We start from the raw sequence: 17,828 nt of genomic DNA, 5'->3' as shown, positions 1-17,828 counted from the left end.
CCAGAGGCAGAATGTCTGTTTAAAGTTTGATGTGCAGACAGGATATTTATTCAGGAATGCCTCGTGGGCATGGAGTAGGCGGGGATGTTGTAGCTGTCAGAGCAGCACCTCTTACCCCCCCCCCCCCCCCTTCCCGCCCTCTTTGGTTATGACTTTGCCCCTCTCTTCTCTGCCTCCTGCCTTTCTGCTGAAAAGAGGAGGGACTGTCCAAGTAATCTAATACCTGCCCAATTCATGAATGTTACTGTAACTTGCTGAACTGCCCTGACAAGTGCACAGGTTAAAACACATTAGAGGCTGACAGCTCAGGCTGCACCTCCTGCGGTAGGAGAGAAAGTGATTAAGGAAGGGAAAGGAGGAGGAAAACTACTTTAAAAGAAGAGGGGGAAGACCCTGGCACAGCTTCAGATGACTCTAATGGAAGAATGATAGAAGTAGCTACGGGCTCCCTGTCATCCAACATGTCTGCAGAGGAGAGCGCTGTGCGAGACAGGACTCGGAGCGAGACGGACTGCTCTGAGCGACTGGATGACGATGTCTTGGGGCGCATTGCCAGCTTACCTCTGGATCCATTCCCACCCAGGGACTTCAGAGGGAAGTTTAAAAAGATGCGCCACAAGAAGAGGCCCACCATTCTGGAAAGTAGGTGCTGCTTTCACTCAGAAGCTGTGGTAATCACCCCAACAATTCTCTCTTTTTCATATGGGAGACATTTGATTTTCTGAGAAAAATGTTTTTGCAGAGCTGATACTGGCTACTACTGCCATCACTTTGTGAAATGCCTCATGTCCTCTTTGTATTCGTCATAGTAACAGAGGAATCTGTGGGCTTGTTATTAATGGAGTCAAGTAGCAGACGTGTGTATATAGATCTCACAGTTTTTGGTATTGTGTCTTTAAGCTCATCATCTCACACGTGTTTTGTATCTGGCTTAACTATCCAAAAATGTCCATACTACTTAAACTGGAAAAATTATACTCAAGGAAATAAAGAGGGCCATTAAGGACCAGAATGTGTGCGCAAAAAAAACCGGGAGAAATGGGGCACCAGTGGGAGAGAGTGAAAGTAAGAGGGAGTCAAGTGTTTGAGCTTGATAACCACAGAGATGGCTGAGCTGAGCAGGACAGGCATACCTCACATTCCTGACCTTCATTAGAGCCTGATAATGCTTTTAATAAGTTCTAAATGTGTCGGAGTCCTCGCCCACCTAAAGCCCAATTAAGGAAAAAAATGTTTCTGTTTAGTCAGCGATGCATTTCTGATCTCTTTTACGCGCGTTGCTTTGAGAGTGGTTGGACCGGTGACGCAAACAAACAAACCTGCAGATCATGAAAGTATTGAAGACGTTGCCCTCTAAAGGAGCAACAATGATTCTTCCTGGCGTGCCAGGAAACTGCCAAAGCTTTACGTCTAATTATTCGGCAGCAGACAAGTTCAGAGACAACCGGATAAGATGTTATGCAACAACTTAAAGACATGTTAACGTTCCTTCAGGGTGGCTTAGGTCATGATATTCACTCCTTGCTGTTTTCATGTTGTGGCATTTTCATAACAGATTCTTTCTGATGTGCTTTGACAGTTCAGATATCACAACACAAGCAAAATGAACTGACTGCTTAATGCTCTCTAGTACACTCGGCTCAAACCTCCCTGACAGACGGCTCCATTATACCCGTTAGAACTGCTCCTCAGAAAATGGTCAGTGCAGGAGAGACGAGAGAGCTTAACTTGTTTTCTTGTGTTTTGACTTTCCTCACCGCCTTATATGTTGTTAGTATTGCTGTGTCGCTGCTGTAAATAAAGGCCTCAGTCAGTGACGTTTTGACGCAAGAAGTCAAAGTGCAAGTAGTTCCAGGTTTGAAGTTTTTTCCTGACTTGTAACACTTTTCATCAAAGTGTATACTTCAGTATCCTAAACGTAACCATGCGGTTGTTGACTGTCGAGCATCCTTGTTGAAAAAGTAAATCTTCATTTATTCTGCGAGGACATTACATAACTGTTTGCCCTTCAGAGGGCCTCTTACTGGACATTTTCAGGCTGACCAGATGATAACTGATGCACAAGTCATGGAAGTAAACTGTGCATGTCACTGCATTAAGAATCCATTTTTTGGTTGTTCTCTGCTGTCAGTGATCAGCTGGTTTGCTGTGATGCAGCCATTGCCAATATAAGTCGTGACTGCATTTTCCTTTTCCGTCATACAGTATTACTTGTTGCTTTGTATGTAAATGAATGAACCTATCGAACAGAAACACATAAAGTCTGTCAACATGATCCAAACTAAGAGCAGAGTCTCTCTGCAGAACACTCAACTTTTGATCCTGAATAAATAGGCACATTATCAGAGTGCTGCTAAGTCACAGTCACATTCTAGGGAACATTACACTCACCTGATTATATACCTGTCACGATACGGTTTTATAAAAAATGATTTTTTATTATTTTGTGAAGACTTGAGATTGCTGTGAATTTATGAGTCAATATGATTTTTTTTGTATTTCAATTCACTGACAAAAAAATTGGGCTTGCATGGCTAACTGCCACCTTCAACAAAAGTTTGATTTTAGACTTTTGAAAATTTAACCGCAGTTATTCCACTTGCAGATGTCATACATGCATCATCTTTATTTAGCATAGCCAGCCGAGCTGCTCTGCACAGTGTACACATGATCAGTACTCACCGTGGTACTAACAGAGCATGCAGCTCTCTGACTTTGATCCCTCTGTTGTCGAGCTGTTAAGGCGTGATCAAGTGGACGACGCTGTCACAAAGCTTAACTAATGATGTTAAATGATGCCACAAGTCACAAGAGCACTTTTCTCTGGGTTGGTTTATTCGGTGTTCCCAAAGTAAAAACAAAGTCACTGCTGTGACTGGTGTGGGAAGGAGGGCAGGATCACACACAGAACCTACTGTATACCACGTTACAGAGCTCAAAACAGAGAGCAGTTCAGCAGCCAGGCAGGACTCACTGTCCGGGTTTAGTCAGGACACCTGAGCCCCTGAATGTGTTTACCCTGCACACACTGCAGCCAGCCATGGCTTCTCCATCAGAGTGTGTTACATAATAAAAGGGCAAGTGGCTGTGCTTGATGGACAGACAGAGTTGTGGGGGGATTACACTGAGAGCGCAGCAGAGGAAGGGGGATTGGACGATGTGTTTTATGGGCCATATGGTTGATGACATGCATCTGCTTTGTACACTGAAGAATGTTGTTACATTGGATCTGTTGATACATGTCCAAGAAAGGCAGCGAGGCTAATTTTTTTAATATAGTCATAGTGTAGTAAGATTATTTAAACGGCGTCGTTGAAAGAGGGAATTCTAATTGTTTGTCATCTCTTAAATAATTCTCTTAAATAATTAAATAATAATTAGTCATCTCTTCAAGTTTTGGAATTTAAGGCTTTTATATTTTAAAAGAACACACACAAATGTTCTGTAATACACATGTTCAGGCAGCTGCATTGTGGATGTATTAAGAGTCCGTAAAGGTAAATAATGAGGCTAAAACTATTACGTGATCAACAGACTGATTCTATCATTTAGTGAATTACTCATTGATTTTGTTTTGTTTTTATTCTCGCTTTTTGAGATGAAAACTTTGGATTTTTTTAACTTTCATTTCCTACAAAATGAACCATTTAAATGTAAAAGTCAGACTTTATAACGGTTTGCAACAGGCCCTTTTCTCTATCATTTGATCCTTTAAGATAAACTGATTCATCAGATAATGGACGTATGATGTAACTGTTTAGAGATGGCTCAGTGAAGAAGTAGAGGGGTTAAAAGCCAACAGTCAGCCCCTGCTCATGCAGATCCCCTGTGTGACGATAATCCCGTCTGCCTGCTGATCACTTTAGTGTCGTCTTCCCCCTGCTGCTCTTACAGATGTTCTCTGCAATGTGTCATTTGTCCGGGTTACTCCATCTCCTGCGACACTTGTGGCCAGTTGGATGCTCCCCGTTAACACTGAAGGACAAGCACAAGCCCCGGCACTGTCATCATCATCAGGCCCTGCCCGCACGCAGACAAACAGTAGTTATTATTAACTGTGCTCCGCTAAGAGGATTGCTTCCTGCACTCTCAGCCTCCGCGCAGTTATTTAAAGGGCGCTTGCTTTGCCGCCCACTGCTTGTCACAGCTTTAGAGAGAGAGAGAGAGAGAGAGAGAGATGTTCACAGGGTGAGAGAGAGAGAGAGAGAGAGAGAGGGCTGATAGCCACGGGACGGGACACAAGAGGAGGGTTAAGCAGGGCTTGTGTGTTTTCTCACTGTCTCGTCAGTGCAGCATTGTGTGTGCGTCACAGTGAGGTGACAGCAGGCACGCGTTACCTGCTGGTCCACGCTCAGCCGTTGCTGCTGCTTCTTGTGGAGGAAACCAGAACTAGAGGGTGGGGGACACTCAACAGGAAGCTGCAGCCATGGCCAGCCAGCAGGACTCAGGCTTCTTTGAGATCAGCATCAAATCCTTGCTGAAATCATGGAGTGGCAGTGAGTAGCAGTTTCTCTTTTGTTGTTGTTGTTGTTCTTACGCTCAGCTGACTGACTGACTGATGCTGCAGATCCCCTGGGAGCCTGACTTTATAGCCTCTCTTTCCTGTTATTGCTTGCTGCAGATCTAGCTGGTATTACTGCTCAGCATGACAGATGCTACAAAACTTGGACGCATCACAATTTCTGCAACAGAACACTACACTTCCTCAAGGTTTTCAGTTGTATCTTAGCAACAGCAGGGACATAACTCTGAGTATCCTGCAGGAGTTATCAGCTAAGCAGAAGTTGCTCATCACGTCGCACTCTTGTTTATTTTAAGTTCTGCTCCTGGTGATTCAGCATCTTATTCCTGGCGCTTCACTTTAAAGTCCATCCTGATTTTACTTTGTCTGACAGTGCCTGAGAGACGCTAAATAGCTCTTATTAAGTGCAAGGACACAGTAATAGGATTAGTGGAGGTTCAGCTCGGTAGCATATTCTGTCCAGAGCGCTCGGCTTCACTGCCTCCATGAGGCCCCCGAGGAAGGGAAAGGAGGTCTCCTGCATCTAATATTTACATAATTCTGTTTTATGTTAGATATTTGAGTGGGCCATAAATATGGATTCTCTTTGGAAGAAAAACAAACAGAAAAGAGGAAAATTACATTAATGACAAACAAGGAAGTAACACTGTAGCCAAAAAAAACACATGCATAGATTCCCTATTTAAGTTTGAGATACTCAGGCTATTTCACTTGCGGCAGGTGGTGCTAGCTTGTGTGTATCTCCTGAAACTGAATGTACAGAGATACCGCAGGACATGCTGTCCCTGTATACACAACATTGAGCCATCTCCTGATGATGTTGCATAATCCTCATAGTAGGTCCCTTTGCTGATAAATCACGGCCAGTCTTTGCAGCACTGACCCACAGATATGCATTTCATATTTTCATAAAGAAATGGTCTATCTCATCTCTCTGCTTTCTTTCACACCAGCTGTTACGTAATGAATCACAAGATGGCAACAGAGACAGTGCAGTTCACATAAACTAAAATCACAAGGATTCCAGAAATATTGCAAATGGAAATAATGAGATTTTATCTACTCATTTTGATTTGATTTTTTTTTTTTGAAATCTACAAGAATTGTCGAGGTACCGAGAAGTGTGTGTCGCTCTGCTGTGTATCTGTTTGCGCACAATGCAAACAAAGTCAAGGCCCTTTTAGACTCTGATGCCTCATATGTCAGTGTGTCCAATGCTAATAAAACAGTGACAGCCAGCAGCACAGATCTGGCATTGTGCAGCCGCAGCGTCAGTGACAGGCTGGTGTTCAAACAGACTGAAGGCCGGTCCAGCATCAGCCAATCAGAGCTGGAGATGAGATGTACCACTCCTCTGATCAGAAGTCAAATATGATGTTGTTCAGTTTGTCTTTAGTCATGAAGTGCATTTATGTGCACTTTCTGTTTGTAAAGTTAAGTTCTTCTCACATTTGACAAGCTTTTAAATAATTCCTCCTATGTGCAACTGAGTGTGCAGTGCAATGTTTATGCTCTAAGTCTTTAAAAGGGACTTATATAAGCTGATGGTTTTTTATTTTGAGACTCCACATTTTAATTTGCACTTCTGTAATCACTCCCTCTCTGAACCATTGATAATGTCATACCCTTTGTGCAGTGTTGTTGCTCTATTAGCTCCAGCTGTTGCTTCCTCTGTTGAAGAATTGGATCAACTTCAACTTGTCCGAGTTCAAGGAGATTTGCAGCGATTATTGTTGACATTTGACAGTTTTTTTTATCTGGTATTTGTTTTAAGTAAGTCATGTTTAAAACCCAAGTTTGAGTGACTTTTTCGGTTTAATTTTTAATATTGATTTAAAGTCAGTCTCATATGTAATACTGTAGTTAATGTAGTCAATGCAGTAGGCCTGGCACATCTGGTAGTTAACAGGGACCCTTTTTTTCTCTTTGACCTAAAAGTTTATGATCTAAACTTGGCAACAAATTTCCCCTCATGACGCAAGCAGCCACCTTTAGCCAAGCACCTAAGAACAGTGTGCCTTTATTCCCATCCAGGAAGTATACAATATAAATACTTTATAGTGCTGGGGGACGGGAATATATTAGGTAATGATTGACCGTTTATAAGCATGTGTGCTTGCTACATACTTGCAGAAATGCAGAGTCAATGTTTGTCACTGCTGCTGCATGAAGTGCTCCCAAAGGTCCGTGTTGACGCTGGAATTTCTGGTCCAGTGAAGGAGGTCAGTGGTATCTAAATATCCTCCCACTCTGTTCACAAACGACTGCTGAAGTGGTTGTTTACACAGCGGGACAGTCTCTGTGGAGCTGCATTCTTTCTATAGATCTGTGTCAGTGTGTGTGTGTCTGTGTGTGTGTGTGTGTGTGTGTGTGTGTGTGTGTGTGTGTGTGTGTGTGTGTGTGTGTGTGTGTGTGTGTGTGTGTGTGTGTGTGTGTGTGTGTCTAGTAGAGACACTTGTTAGCCTGTTTGCATTGTCCTCCTGGGAGCACCACCATGCTCAGGGTGTTTCCAGCATGGCGATGATGTAATGCACACTATGTCCAAGCTCCTTGTTTGCAGAGTCACATGTCGCGTCTGGGTCTTTCTACGGAGACAGAAAGGGTCTGAGTGGACACTGGTTGCTTTCTTTAAATCCCATCTCCAATTTAAACAATTAACATGGGATTTGTTGTATGAAAATAGCACGTCTGTTTCATTAAATCAAGCGTGTTATGCCTTGAAAATGGAGGAATTAGACGTGTTTACAACCAGACTGTTTTAAGTTGGGTAGCAACCTAAAAAATGTCTCAAGAAAGTCCAAAAATTCTCTTAAAGTTGCCTGTAGTGAATCACTTACTGATGAAGAATGGTGTTTACTCTCTGTTGGTAGGTGTGTTGTGCTTAATGATAACAGAGGTGGAGGAAAAGGGGAGGGCGCTGCTCTGTCAGTCTGCTGTGTACCCCGGGATAAATATAGACACATAACTATGCCACCATAGCATGTTGGCCCTCGTCACTGTGCTGTGCCTCAGCTAAAAATTCCTGCCTGACCTTCACTCTTGGAAGGCACTGCTTGGTCACAAGGCGAGAGGAAGCCATAGCAGAAGGCAGTTCAGAGAAAGAGAGAGAGAGAGAGAGAGAGAGAGAGAGAGTGAAATCTCCCGTACCAAACACTACTCCCACTTTTTCAAACACACCCGCCGTTGGCTCTGTGCGCCATGGAAACTATGCCCAGCGGGACAGAGCCAGCTGACACACAAGACATGGACGTTGGTGGATTTTACTAGCAAGGTTTTGTTTTGAATTCAGGACAGCCCTGGACACCTTAACCTCCTTCCCCACTATGGACGGGACAGCCGTATGCTGGAGTAAGGCCAGCGTCATCAGCTTCATCAAAGGCCTGGGTAGGTGCTGAGTGGGCCATGAGTGAAGGAAGCATGTTGTGAAAGCTGCACGAGACGGCCCCACGTGCTGGGCATTTCTTGACAGATATCCAAACACTGCATGTCCTGAAAAGATCTGGAGAAGAAGAAGAAGACCCGTGAACTAAAACCAGAGTGTCTTGATTGCTTTGTGCATCTTCATACTCTTACTATACACCCTCTGAAAAATGCTGATAAGATGACGTTTGAAATCAATCACGTCGCATTTGTTTGCTGTTATCGTTTTTAGTAAAGCTGTCTGTTGAATTCATTAGAGCTGCTTTTATCCTCTCAACCTTTGATCTGCAAGAAAAGTGATGTTTCTGTTTCTGATTGGTCCTTGGCAGACTTCACAAGTCGTTAAATTAAATTACAGGTTATCTGATATCTCTGTTTAGTACATACTGTAAGCTTACACAACTTGACTTCCTGATCATAAATGACTGAATTTCAGGCTCATTACAGACCGACTGACTGACTGACAGAAAATAAACTTTTTAAAGTTTAAAGTGATATTTTATGAAATAATGATCCGTCAACATGATTCCTTCAATTTCAGGATTTTGCTTTACACCCTTCAGAGAGGTCTTCTGGACCTCAGTAGAAGTTTATGTTTTTTTTATTTTATTTCACATGGGCCAACTTTGTTTCAGGTCGTCTCCTTTTGTTTGTTATCAATCAAACACGCAGGAGGGCTGAGGTCGTTTAATGCACTTCTTCACATCTTATTAAGCGCTAAACAAAACGGCTGAAAATAAGTTTGTCTTTTTTTTAATTCTTAATAAAAGAGTAAAGAAACAAATCTACTGCTTACGATCAAGGTGTCCCGTCAACAGATGGATAACATCAACAGATTGAATGTGTTCCTGGCACACTGCAAGCTGTTCACCACTGCTGCTAATGTGCTTTTTGTCCAGTAGCATTTATTTATTACTAACACACACACACATGAATTTGCACACAGTCAAACGCAGTACCGTAGAAAATGTGGTTCTCATATTGAGGCAGTAAGTCTTCTCTGTCCGGCCCCAAACCTCTGAATATTTTACACTTCAGATTTATGGTCGTCTGTGAGAAGTTGTAGACTTTCAGGCTCACGCTTGTAATGAGGTGTTTCTATGCACTTCTCTACTATATTTAGCACTTTTGTGTCTGGACGCAGCAGAGTGTGACACGGAGGTACATTTTAACTTGTGTGTTACTTTGCACAGTTTCATGGGCCGAGCAAAGCCCCTCTGTCTGTAATCAAACGTGCGCCACATCATAACACTGGCTGAAGGATGGTCACATGCACAAGATTTGTGCTTCCCTCAAAGGGCAATGACATCTTTGGTACGAAATGAAAACACCAGCTGCTGGCCATGGTGCTTTAATTTCCATATGTGCTGTGTTCAGTGTAGCAGGAGGAAAGAAGGAGCAGAGTCAGGGCAGGCCGGTGCCCTCTGGACAGTCTCTCTCAGGAATGTTCAACATGTCGGGAACTTTATGTCCATGTTTGGAAACTTCTCAGTAATACTCCTGTTCGCTGGTCTCTCTTTGTGGCTGATCGCATCCCACTCATTTGTGCTTGAATTAGCCAGGTTTCACTTCACATAATTGATTCCCATCTTTTTATTTTTGTGTTGTTTCCACAGCCTCACCCGTTGGGAACGGATACAGTAAACCCCCCCTCCCTCCAGTCTGCTGTCCTCAGGGAGAGAAGGGTCCGCCAGCCATGATGCCCATCAGCATCGACCCGGAGAGCAAGCCGGGCGAGTACGTCCTCAAGAGCCTCTTCGCCAACTTCACCATCGTGTCAGAGCGCAAGATCCGCATCATCATGGCCGAGCCACTGGTGAGTTTATAGACGGTGATGGACTGGAGGTCTGCTGTGGTGACTCTTTGTGGTTACTCAGCTTCTCTTTATTTGAGATTAGAACGTATAGTGTGCTTCAAAAATTGGGACAAAATCCAAAAATAATCTTTTGGATTTTCAGGGGGAACGTGAGGTGGTAAAAAAAGATTGTATGCAGTTGAATCACGGACTGACCTTCATGACAGAGTGTTCAAACTGATTTATTTGATGTGCTAGTAGAACTGTTTGTCATTATACATAAAAAATGTAGAGATATGGGAAATGTCTCCACATTTAACCTGATTTCCTGTAGCAGGAGTCAGTGTTTCCTTCTTTGCTACTCTGTTAATCAGCTCGTGACCCCTTGTGGGTGTCCCGACCCGCAGGTTGTAAACCACCATAACAAGGTTAGACGAGAAGTCTGACAGCCAGTTCCCACAATAACTTGTTGGCAGGAATGAGTTACAGACAGAGACGATAAAGTATCAATACAACAACTTAAAAATTGTTCACTGAGTTACAGTGATGTACCTCAGTGTAGAACTTGATGCTGAAATACAGAACAATTAATGACTCAAGGACATGAACATATTAAATTCACATTCATACATTACTGACACAGCTTTAAGCTTACATTTCATTTCAATATCAACAATGTGCTTCTTAATGCTTTAAACAACCCAAAATGAAATCTGTGAATCATCAGAAAAGAAAGTGACAAAAAGAAATTCCCACAACAACTTTGAAGAGCTGATGGAGACATCTTGAAATGTTGTTTTTGATTTAAAAGACTTCCAACCTCAAATAATGCAGATAAGATAACGATAAGCAGAAAGCCTCATCATGCCATAAACAGGTAATAGAGACTATTTCTGCTGACAATAAGAAAAGTGAATGTCCGTGTTTGTCTCTGCAGAGAAGTTACAGTCAGTTTTTAAATGTCGTCCACATGGACCTGTTTTCGAATCCTCTCTTATCAAGCATTTTTTTTTGTCCCTGTCTCTTTATTGTGGCCACATTTAATGACAAATAACAATTTCTGTAATAAATGAAATTCTTGCACAATGGAGGTTGAGGTGAAACAACAGCTGTGATCAGTAACTGTGCTGACAGGCAGACAGACAGGCAGAGAAGAGTCACTTATCATCTGCTTCCAGAACCTTCATTTTGTACTACAAGTGCTTCTCACAGACTAACTGATCCAAATGAATTTGTTGCATTTCTTTCACACAATTTGTAACAAGGACTTTTTATCTCGAGGGCAGGCCAAAACAATGGAGCTAAATAATCTTCCTGTCAGTGTTTCCCCTACCATTATATTAGCCCCCCCCAATGGCACCACCCGCCCCCTTGAAGGTCAAGTTAATAAAAAAATTTAAAACATTTGGGGGGCTTTTTGTGCCTTTATTGTAGAGATATGATAGTGGATAGAGTCGGGAAATCAGGGAAAGAAGTCATTTAAGGATACCTTTCTGATAGAACAGGACAGCTGTCATTAAAAGTAACACATGAACACCAAGATTCCTTAAAGTGTTTGTGTCGGCGTCCGTCTGCCCGCCCCCCCCCCCCCCCCCCCAAAAAGCTGTAAACCTAGGGGAAACACTGCCTGTTGAAGAAGAATTCCTGACTTTAAACTTTAAACTTTGAAAAACTGGAGATAAGATCCCAGGGCTGGTTGTGATGCTATTTTAGATGCTAACTTGTGGCTGCTGTGGACATGCAGTCACCAGTTTTAGAGGCTGTGATTTATAGGAAGCTGTTAGTCATGGGCCTCGGTCTGCAGGGAAGTGTTAATGACCACAGGGAAAGTGTGCAAGCCCTTCGTTTTGGTGTAACTCCCTCTAGAGAATCGCAGGGCGGATGTGTCTCTGTTTGTTTTTCCTCTCAGTGGAGAACGAGTCATTTGTGTTAGCTCTGTGTCGTAGTGATGGTGTGTAGAAGCTGGCCTCATCATTCAGGTGAATTGTTCAACTGAATCATATTCAGGGATTGTGTATGGAATATCAATTAATCAAACATAGAGGAGACTTCAAAAGGTCGTTTTAAAAGCAATGCGGTAATTCTGCTAGATGATTGAATGTAAACATTGTTGCTTTATTAGCCACTGAGGGCGGTAACATCCTTTAAAGGCAGGCAGGAAAAAAGTCATCGTCTTTTCTTTCCTTACGTCACAGAAAGACTCCTCAGGTTTAAGCATTTGTCCAAAAACTAAATGATTCATCACAACATGTGGAGCTCAGCTGCCGTCCTGACTGCAAGAGGGAGAGCTACCTAACCATCGGCCCAAGCAATGTCCATTAATATCAAATTAAGTCATGTTCTGTGATGTGCTGTCTGGATAACAAGACAGGCAGAACACCAGAGGAGCAGTGAAGTGCAGAGGAGGCTTTGGTTTGTGTGAGATTAGATTTTGTGTGCTAAGAACTCCTGTGTTACTTCTGTGTGTGTTTAGGATGCATCAGTGTCACAACACATCAAGCAAATGCATTTCAAACGTTTTGTCTCTTATGGACTAACCTTATTACCCCTTCAATGAACTAGTTAGAAATATCTTAATTTACACACAGTTCAAAAATGATAACAGAATAAAAATGTATTTCAGGGAGTTCACAAGTTCATATAGTTTTTTATATCTTACAAATGTTGTTGTCATCTGGGTTTTGGAGCGATTATTTCCTGATGTATACAACATGATCTACAGAATCAGGAAACCATGTACAGGACTGTCCTTAGCCGGAGGACAAATCCACCATGAAGGTCTTCATCTCGGATGATAGAAGACTGTAATAATGGGAGCTGTCATGGAGGTTCTGTCTCTAATATCTGAGCCTGCCCGCTCATAGCTGAGTGATGGCTCTCTCATTAGCTGGACTGTAATGAGTCCCTGTTTCTAAAAGACTCCCCACACACACACACACACACACACACACACACACACACACACACACACACACACACACACACACACACACACACACACACACGCACGCACACGCAGGGTAAGTGAAGTTATGAGCTTGAGAACAAATTTGAAACCTACAAAGATCCACCATGAGCCTTTCATTTCTTTGTTTTCAGGAGAAGCCATTAACAAAGTCCCTGCAGAGGGGAGAGGATCCTCAGTTTGACCAAGTAAGTTCTGCAATAATTTCACCATAAATATTAAAGTTGAATGCACATCTTATGGTTTTACTTGTTAAATATAACAACCTGCTGTTTTTTATATAAAAGACCAACATTCACACGTATGAGCATCGTACGCAAGGCAGTTTTTTCTACTCTTGTACGATGGGCTGTAATTAAAGGGCTGATGTGTGAAAGAGCTGCTCACATCCAAAAAGCTCTTTCAGATCCGGTGAAGGGCAGGCATGTTTACCTTGCGAGCTGGCACCGGCTATCTGCGCTAGGTGTGTCCAGCAGGTCTGCGGCTCTGCAGAGAAGGCTCTTTCACAGCCACAGGGGTGTGTTTGTGCTGCTGCGTGAGGCCATTCAGCAGCCGCACAGAGCCCGGATTCTTCTCCGGCCTCGTGCTGAATGAAGGGCCCGCTGTGTTCCCCCGGCCCGTCCAGGCTCTCCTCCCTTCCTGTGTGCCCGGCCCATCCCGCCCGTTCCTTCCTCTCCCCCACTCACTCACTCACACCCCCCCCCCCCCCCCCTCCCCGGGACTGAGGGAGTCTGCCCCATGCTGCACCTTGTCTCTGCGTAGTCATATTAAAGACTGACTCACTCTTTAATCCGTAGCCTTGGACTAAACTATATAAGCTTCCTAACTTCATTTCATTCTCCTTTAATATCTCAAACGAGGGAATACGTAATGCACCCACTTGTGCAGCTTAATTCTGAGTCTAAATTGCGGTACATGTAAACAAAGGAAACCCTGATTGCGATCTCTAACTTTGGCATGTTAACTCCCAAACACAAAGATGCATTTACACCATGTTCTTCCTTCTCTTTCAGTTGATAAGCACCATGAGCTCACTGGCTGAGTACTGTCTCCCCTCCATCCTGCGCACCCTCTTCGACTGGTACAAAAGACAAAATGGACTCGAGGAGGAGCTGCATGAATACAGGCCTCGAGCTAACACCAAGTCCAAAAAGTGAGCGCCATTGAATTGATTCCTCTACAAAGTGTGAATCACCTGTAGGAAAACAAAGGTAGAGGTCACATTAAGTCCGTATTTAAAGCAAATCTGTTGCTCTTGTTTTTTCTCTCTCACAGTGATGAGCAGCAGAGAGATTATCTACTTGAAAGGAGGGATTTGGCCATTGACTTCATCTTCTCTCTTGTACTTATAGAGGTTTTGAAACAGGTGACTTGTCTTAACTCCCTTGTGTGTGTGGGGCGACTCAGGTCTGTGTTGATATTGGCAATCTGTATAGACAAAGTGCTACCCCTTCTCTCTTTGATTGTTTTGCCTTGTAATTAAGTAGGTTGTATTTTTCACACCAAAATCTCTCCCTGCCTTTTAACAACAGCTGAGTGTATAACTTGTCGATAATATGAAGAGAGGGTTTTTCTGCAGAGTGCAGTTGATCATTTTGTCTGTTAGTCTTGATGTAGATGGTTTTTTTTGTGTCCTAAAGAGGCATCAATATTGTGATCAGTTTGTTTCATAACCGTCTTAAAACTCCTCACAGTAGATTTAAGTGTATTATTTTGTTAAAAACAGGGTTCATAGAGAACCTATCAAGTTTAAAAGCCCTTAGATTTATTTTCACATTTTGTAGAATAGGATAATAAGATTGCATTTGAAGATTGTTCTAGAGAAACGCTGAATTTGTTGTCTTTCAGATAAATCTCTCCTGTAAACCAAAACCTTTTAATATTTAGAAAAATAAAAACAATCCTGTTCTCACATCATATTACAGTGGAAATGAATACATTTAATTGATGCTCAAATGAAAAGGTGGAAATTTCCGTTTTCCCACTTTGCAACATGAGGGCATCCATCGACATCAAAATGCATTTATGTCCTCTGACCTTTGATTCTTTTTGTGCATTCATATTGAAGGCATCGTGCTATCTACTCATCAGGTACATATAGGCTGTCAGTTTAGTGATAACCTGCTGGTTAAGGATGAATATGAAAACACGGCTTTGCAGACTCAACATTCCCCTGTTAAGATGTTAAGAACCCCTCTTTCTGGATTAGATTACTCATAATGTGCTCTGAAAAAACTGTACTAGCTCTGTAAAAAAACTCTCATATGTTGAGCCATCATGATTTCATATTGAAAAAATTAACACGGCTTGTTGATGTTTTAAATCATTTATTCTAATGCACTGCTGTCTCCTGTTTGTTTCTGATTCTTTCTGTTTGGTCCTTCTTCTCTAGATGCCTCTCCATCCGGTCCTCGACAATTTGGTCAATGAAGTCATTCATTTAGCCTTCAAGCACTTTAGATACAAAGAGGGGTAAGACCTCACTTTTGCTCTCCAGTGTACCTTTCTTTTTAATAGTTTTAAACATTTCTGATGTTTGCCTTTCTTTGTGTAATATCCTAAAGGTATCACGGTCCAAACACTGGCAACATGCACACTGTAGCAGACCTCTATGCAGAGATCATCGGAGTATTAGCCCAGTCTAAGTAAGTACTGAACTAAAACTATGTGTATTTAATTCAAAATCATTGTTTTTCTCTCTTCATCTCTCTTAACGCTCTGCTCTGTTGGGCTTTGGTGCCGTGCCACATCATTATAGCCTGTAACCATTCTTAAAGCCTCCCTGCAAACATTTCCCCGCTTCAAGAGACTGGAACGTACTCAAGGAAGGTCGCACTTTTGGATAGGTCCCCTTCACACCAAACTAGGACTGGAAATTGACATCTTTCTGTTTGAAGTTTTCAGCTCACTGTAGCTAGGAAACATACCTTAAAATAGAGATTTAGTCGGTGAGGGCACTACATACCTCCTGAGAGAACTTTTATCTGCTAAATATCCTGAGGGGGGGATATCTGCAGAGAAGATTTAAAGATATCTTAACTAATCTCTGAGGTCAAGACAGAAGAAAGACCTCAGGAATATACTGTATATGAAGTATTTCAAGGAGTGTGATGCTGTTTAAAATCAGTTTAAATGCAGTTTCTGTTTCACTGTTCATTGACGTCTATCACATATAACTGTGTTCAGTAGCTGGAGTCCTCCACCAGTGAGAGGTTAAGAGATGCTTACACGAGCTCCCATGATAAATTATCTTCTAAATTTAGACCAGCTGAAGAATCTCATCACTGGTTCAATTTGGGCCAGGGATCAGGTGCCAGATGAGGAGTTCATCGGAGCTCACAGACTCACAGTCTGCATTTTGAGGCGAAGACTGGGGGGTGGGGTGTGATTATTTTTGCGAGTCGTGCTCCCTGAATATTGTCACTGTATTCTCACAGCGTCACGACTCCGAGCAGAGGAAGCTTTTTGAGGAAGTGCTGATTTGGGATTTGTCTGACTGAGCTATGCGGACATGTCTTTTTATAGAATCTCATTTAGTTTCTTCTTTTCTTTCCCTTCTCTCTCAGGTTTCCTGCTGTAAAGAAGAAGTTTATGACGGAGCTGAAGGAGCTGCGACAGAAGGAGCAGAGTCCATATGTAGTCCAGAGCACCATCAGCCTCATCATGGGGGTCAAGTTCTTTCGAATTAAGATGTACCCTGTGGAGGATTTTGAGGCCTCTTTTCAGTTCATGCAGGTACAATGGGGCTTTTACGACCGAATGATTTAATCTTTAAAATATAGGATCTATTCACCAATATGGATGCCAGTATCAGAAATGCAGCATCAAATGCAGAATCAGGTATCTCAGAGTATAACAGTCTATGCTGCAATCAGATATCAATCTGTTAGCCACTCTCTGTCTCCGAAACAGTAATGCTTAAGGCAACTATACGATTGCTGCCATTTACAAATACTGTTTTAGAGATTCAAGAAGATCCAGTTTTGTAAAATCATTCAAAGCTAGCAAAAGTTGACAATCAGTTGTTTTCTATTACACATTTTTACACCTTGTACATTTTGATTTAAAAACCTAGATGATTAAAAAAATAGAAAAGAGACAAAATAGCACAGTGTAATGTTTAAAACATGTGTTTGTGACACTTGTTCCTAGCCTATCTTGTCTTTAGGTGGGGATTCCTTCAATGTACTGAGCAAGGCTAACATATCATTAATACAAAACATTTAGTTTGAATCACACTGGTATCAGATGGGTACACAGTATCAGCCTATACTCGATTCAAGGGTTATCCAGAAGAGAGAGTACGAGGCTTGTTGGTGTTTCCCTGACTGTGTTTCACATTAGCAGTTGAATGCACTTCATGGATTACAGTCACTTTTGTCCATACAGTATGGTTATCACTTTTTATAAACTGTTGTCTTTGTTTTCCACAGGAGTGTGCCCAATATTTCCTGGAGGTGAAGGACAAGGACATAAAGCATGCCTTGGCGGGTCTCTTTGTTGAAATTTTGGTTCCTGTTGCAGCAGTAAGTGTTTTTGATCCTCCTGCGCGTGGTTCACCACACATCATTTATGGGATGCAAGAAAGGGCACTACTTGATGTGTCACATCATGGAACTGTGTTTGATGTCGTTCCAGGCCGTGAAGAACGAGGTGAACGTTCCCTGCCTGAGGAACTTTGTGGACAGCTTGTACGACACAACCCTGGACCTGTCCTCCAGGAAGAAGCACTCACTGGTTGGTTGCTCAGCAGGAAACCAACAGACTCTTGATTGTTGCTGTTTGTCTCTGTGTGGCCTTGTTTGTTTTTGTGCCCCACTGTTTTGACACTGACACCCTCTGCTGCGTGCAGAGATTGTCCGGATGCCTGTGGTCTCTGTGAACCCGCAAGCATTTCAAGGTCACTCTTGAGTAATGTTCTCTTGCATTGTCTTGTCCACTCCAGACATCATTTATGAAGGAGACAGGCTGCCTTTAACAAAGCATGAGAAATGACCACAGTCGTGCAGTATATAACAAACTTGTATGTCACCTCCCTGTCATGTGGCTTCAATGAAGCACTCACCGCAGCAGTTCATGACCAAATGAAAAGACAACAACCCTCATGGAACAACACATAGCTCTTA

The 17,828-nt window shown here is 42.5% G+C and overlaps 1 protein-coding gene across 7 annotated transcripts in view; it reads left to right on the top strand.

Annotated features, from left to right (window-relative positions):
• The first annotated feature begins 303 nt into the window (after window positions 1–303).
• The window catches only part of frya (furry homolog a (Drosophila)), a 44,535-nt gene continuing 27,010 nt past the window's right edge, over window positions 304–17,828 (top strand). For 2 of the 7 annotated variants that reach the window (XM_061047021.1, XM_061047017.1), the window contains exons 1-10: window positions 342–642; window positions 9,559–9,758; window positions 12,837–12,890; window positions 13,716–13,855; window positions 13,978–14,068; window positions 15,095–15,174; window positions 15,267–15,347; window positions 16,269–16,437; window positions 17,136–17,228; window positions 17,341–17,439. In XM_061047021.1, the coding sequence (XP_060903004.1) occupies window positions 426–642; window positions 9,559–9,758; window positions 12,837–12,890; window positions 13,716–13,855; window positions 13,978–14,068; window positions 15,095–15,174; window positions 15,267–15,347; window positions 16,269–16,437; window positions 17,136–17,228; window positions 17,341–17,439 (1,224 nt within the window). In that variant the 5' untranslated portion in view covers window positions 342–425. Of the gene's footprint in view, window positions 643–4,249; window positions 4,497–9,558; window positions 9,759–12,836; window positions 12,891–13,715; window positions 13,856–13,977; window positions 14,069–15,094; window positions 15,175–15,266; window positions 15,348–16,268; window positions 16,438–17,135; window positions 17,229–17,340; window positions 17,440–17,828 lie in introns of those variants that run through there. The other 5 variants (XM_061047019.1, XM_061047018.1, XM_061047020.1 and 2 more) reach the window with 4 other exon arrangements.

The sequence above is a fragment of the Labrus mixtus genome, chromosome 9, assembly GCF_963584025.1.
Source record: "Labrus mixtus chromosome 9, fLabMix1.1, whole genome shotgun sequence".
In the NCBI taxonomy this organism is placed as follows: Eukaryota; Metazoa; Chordata; class Actinopteri; order Labriformes; family Labridae; genus Labrus; species Labrus mixtus.
This window is presented reverse-complemented; position numbering and strand designations above follow the sequence as displayed.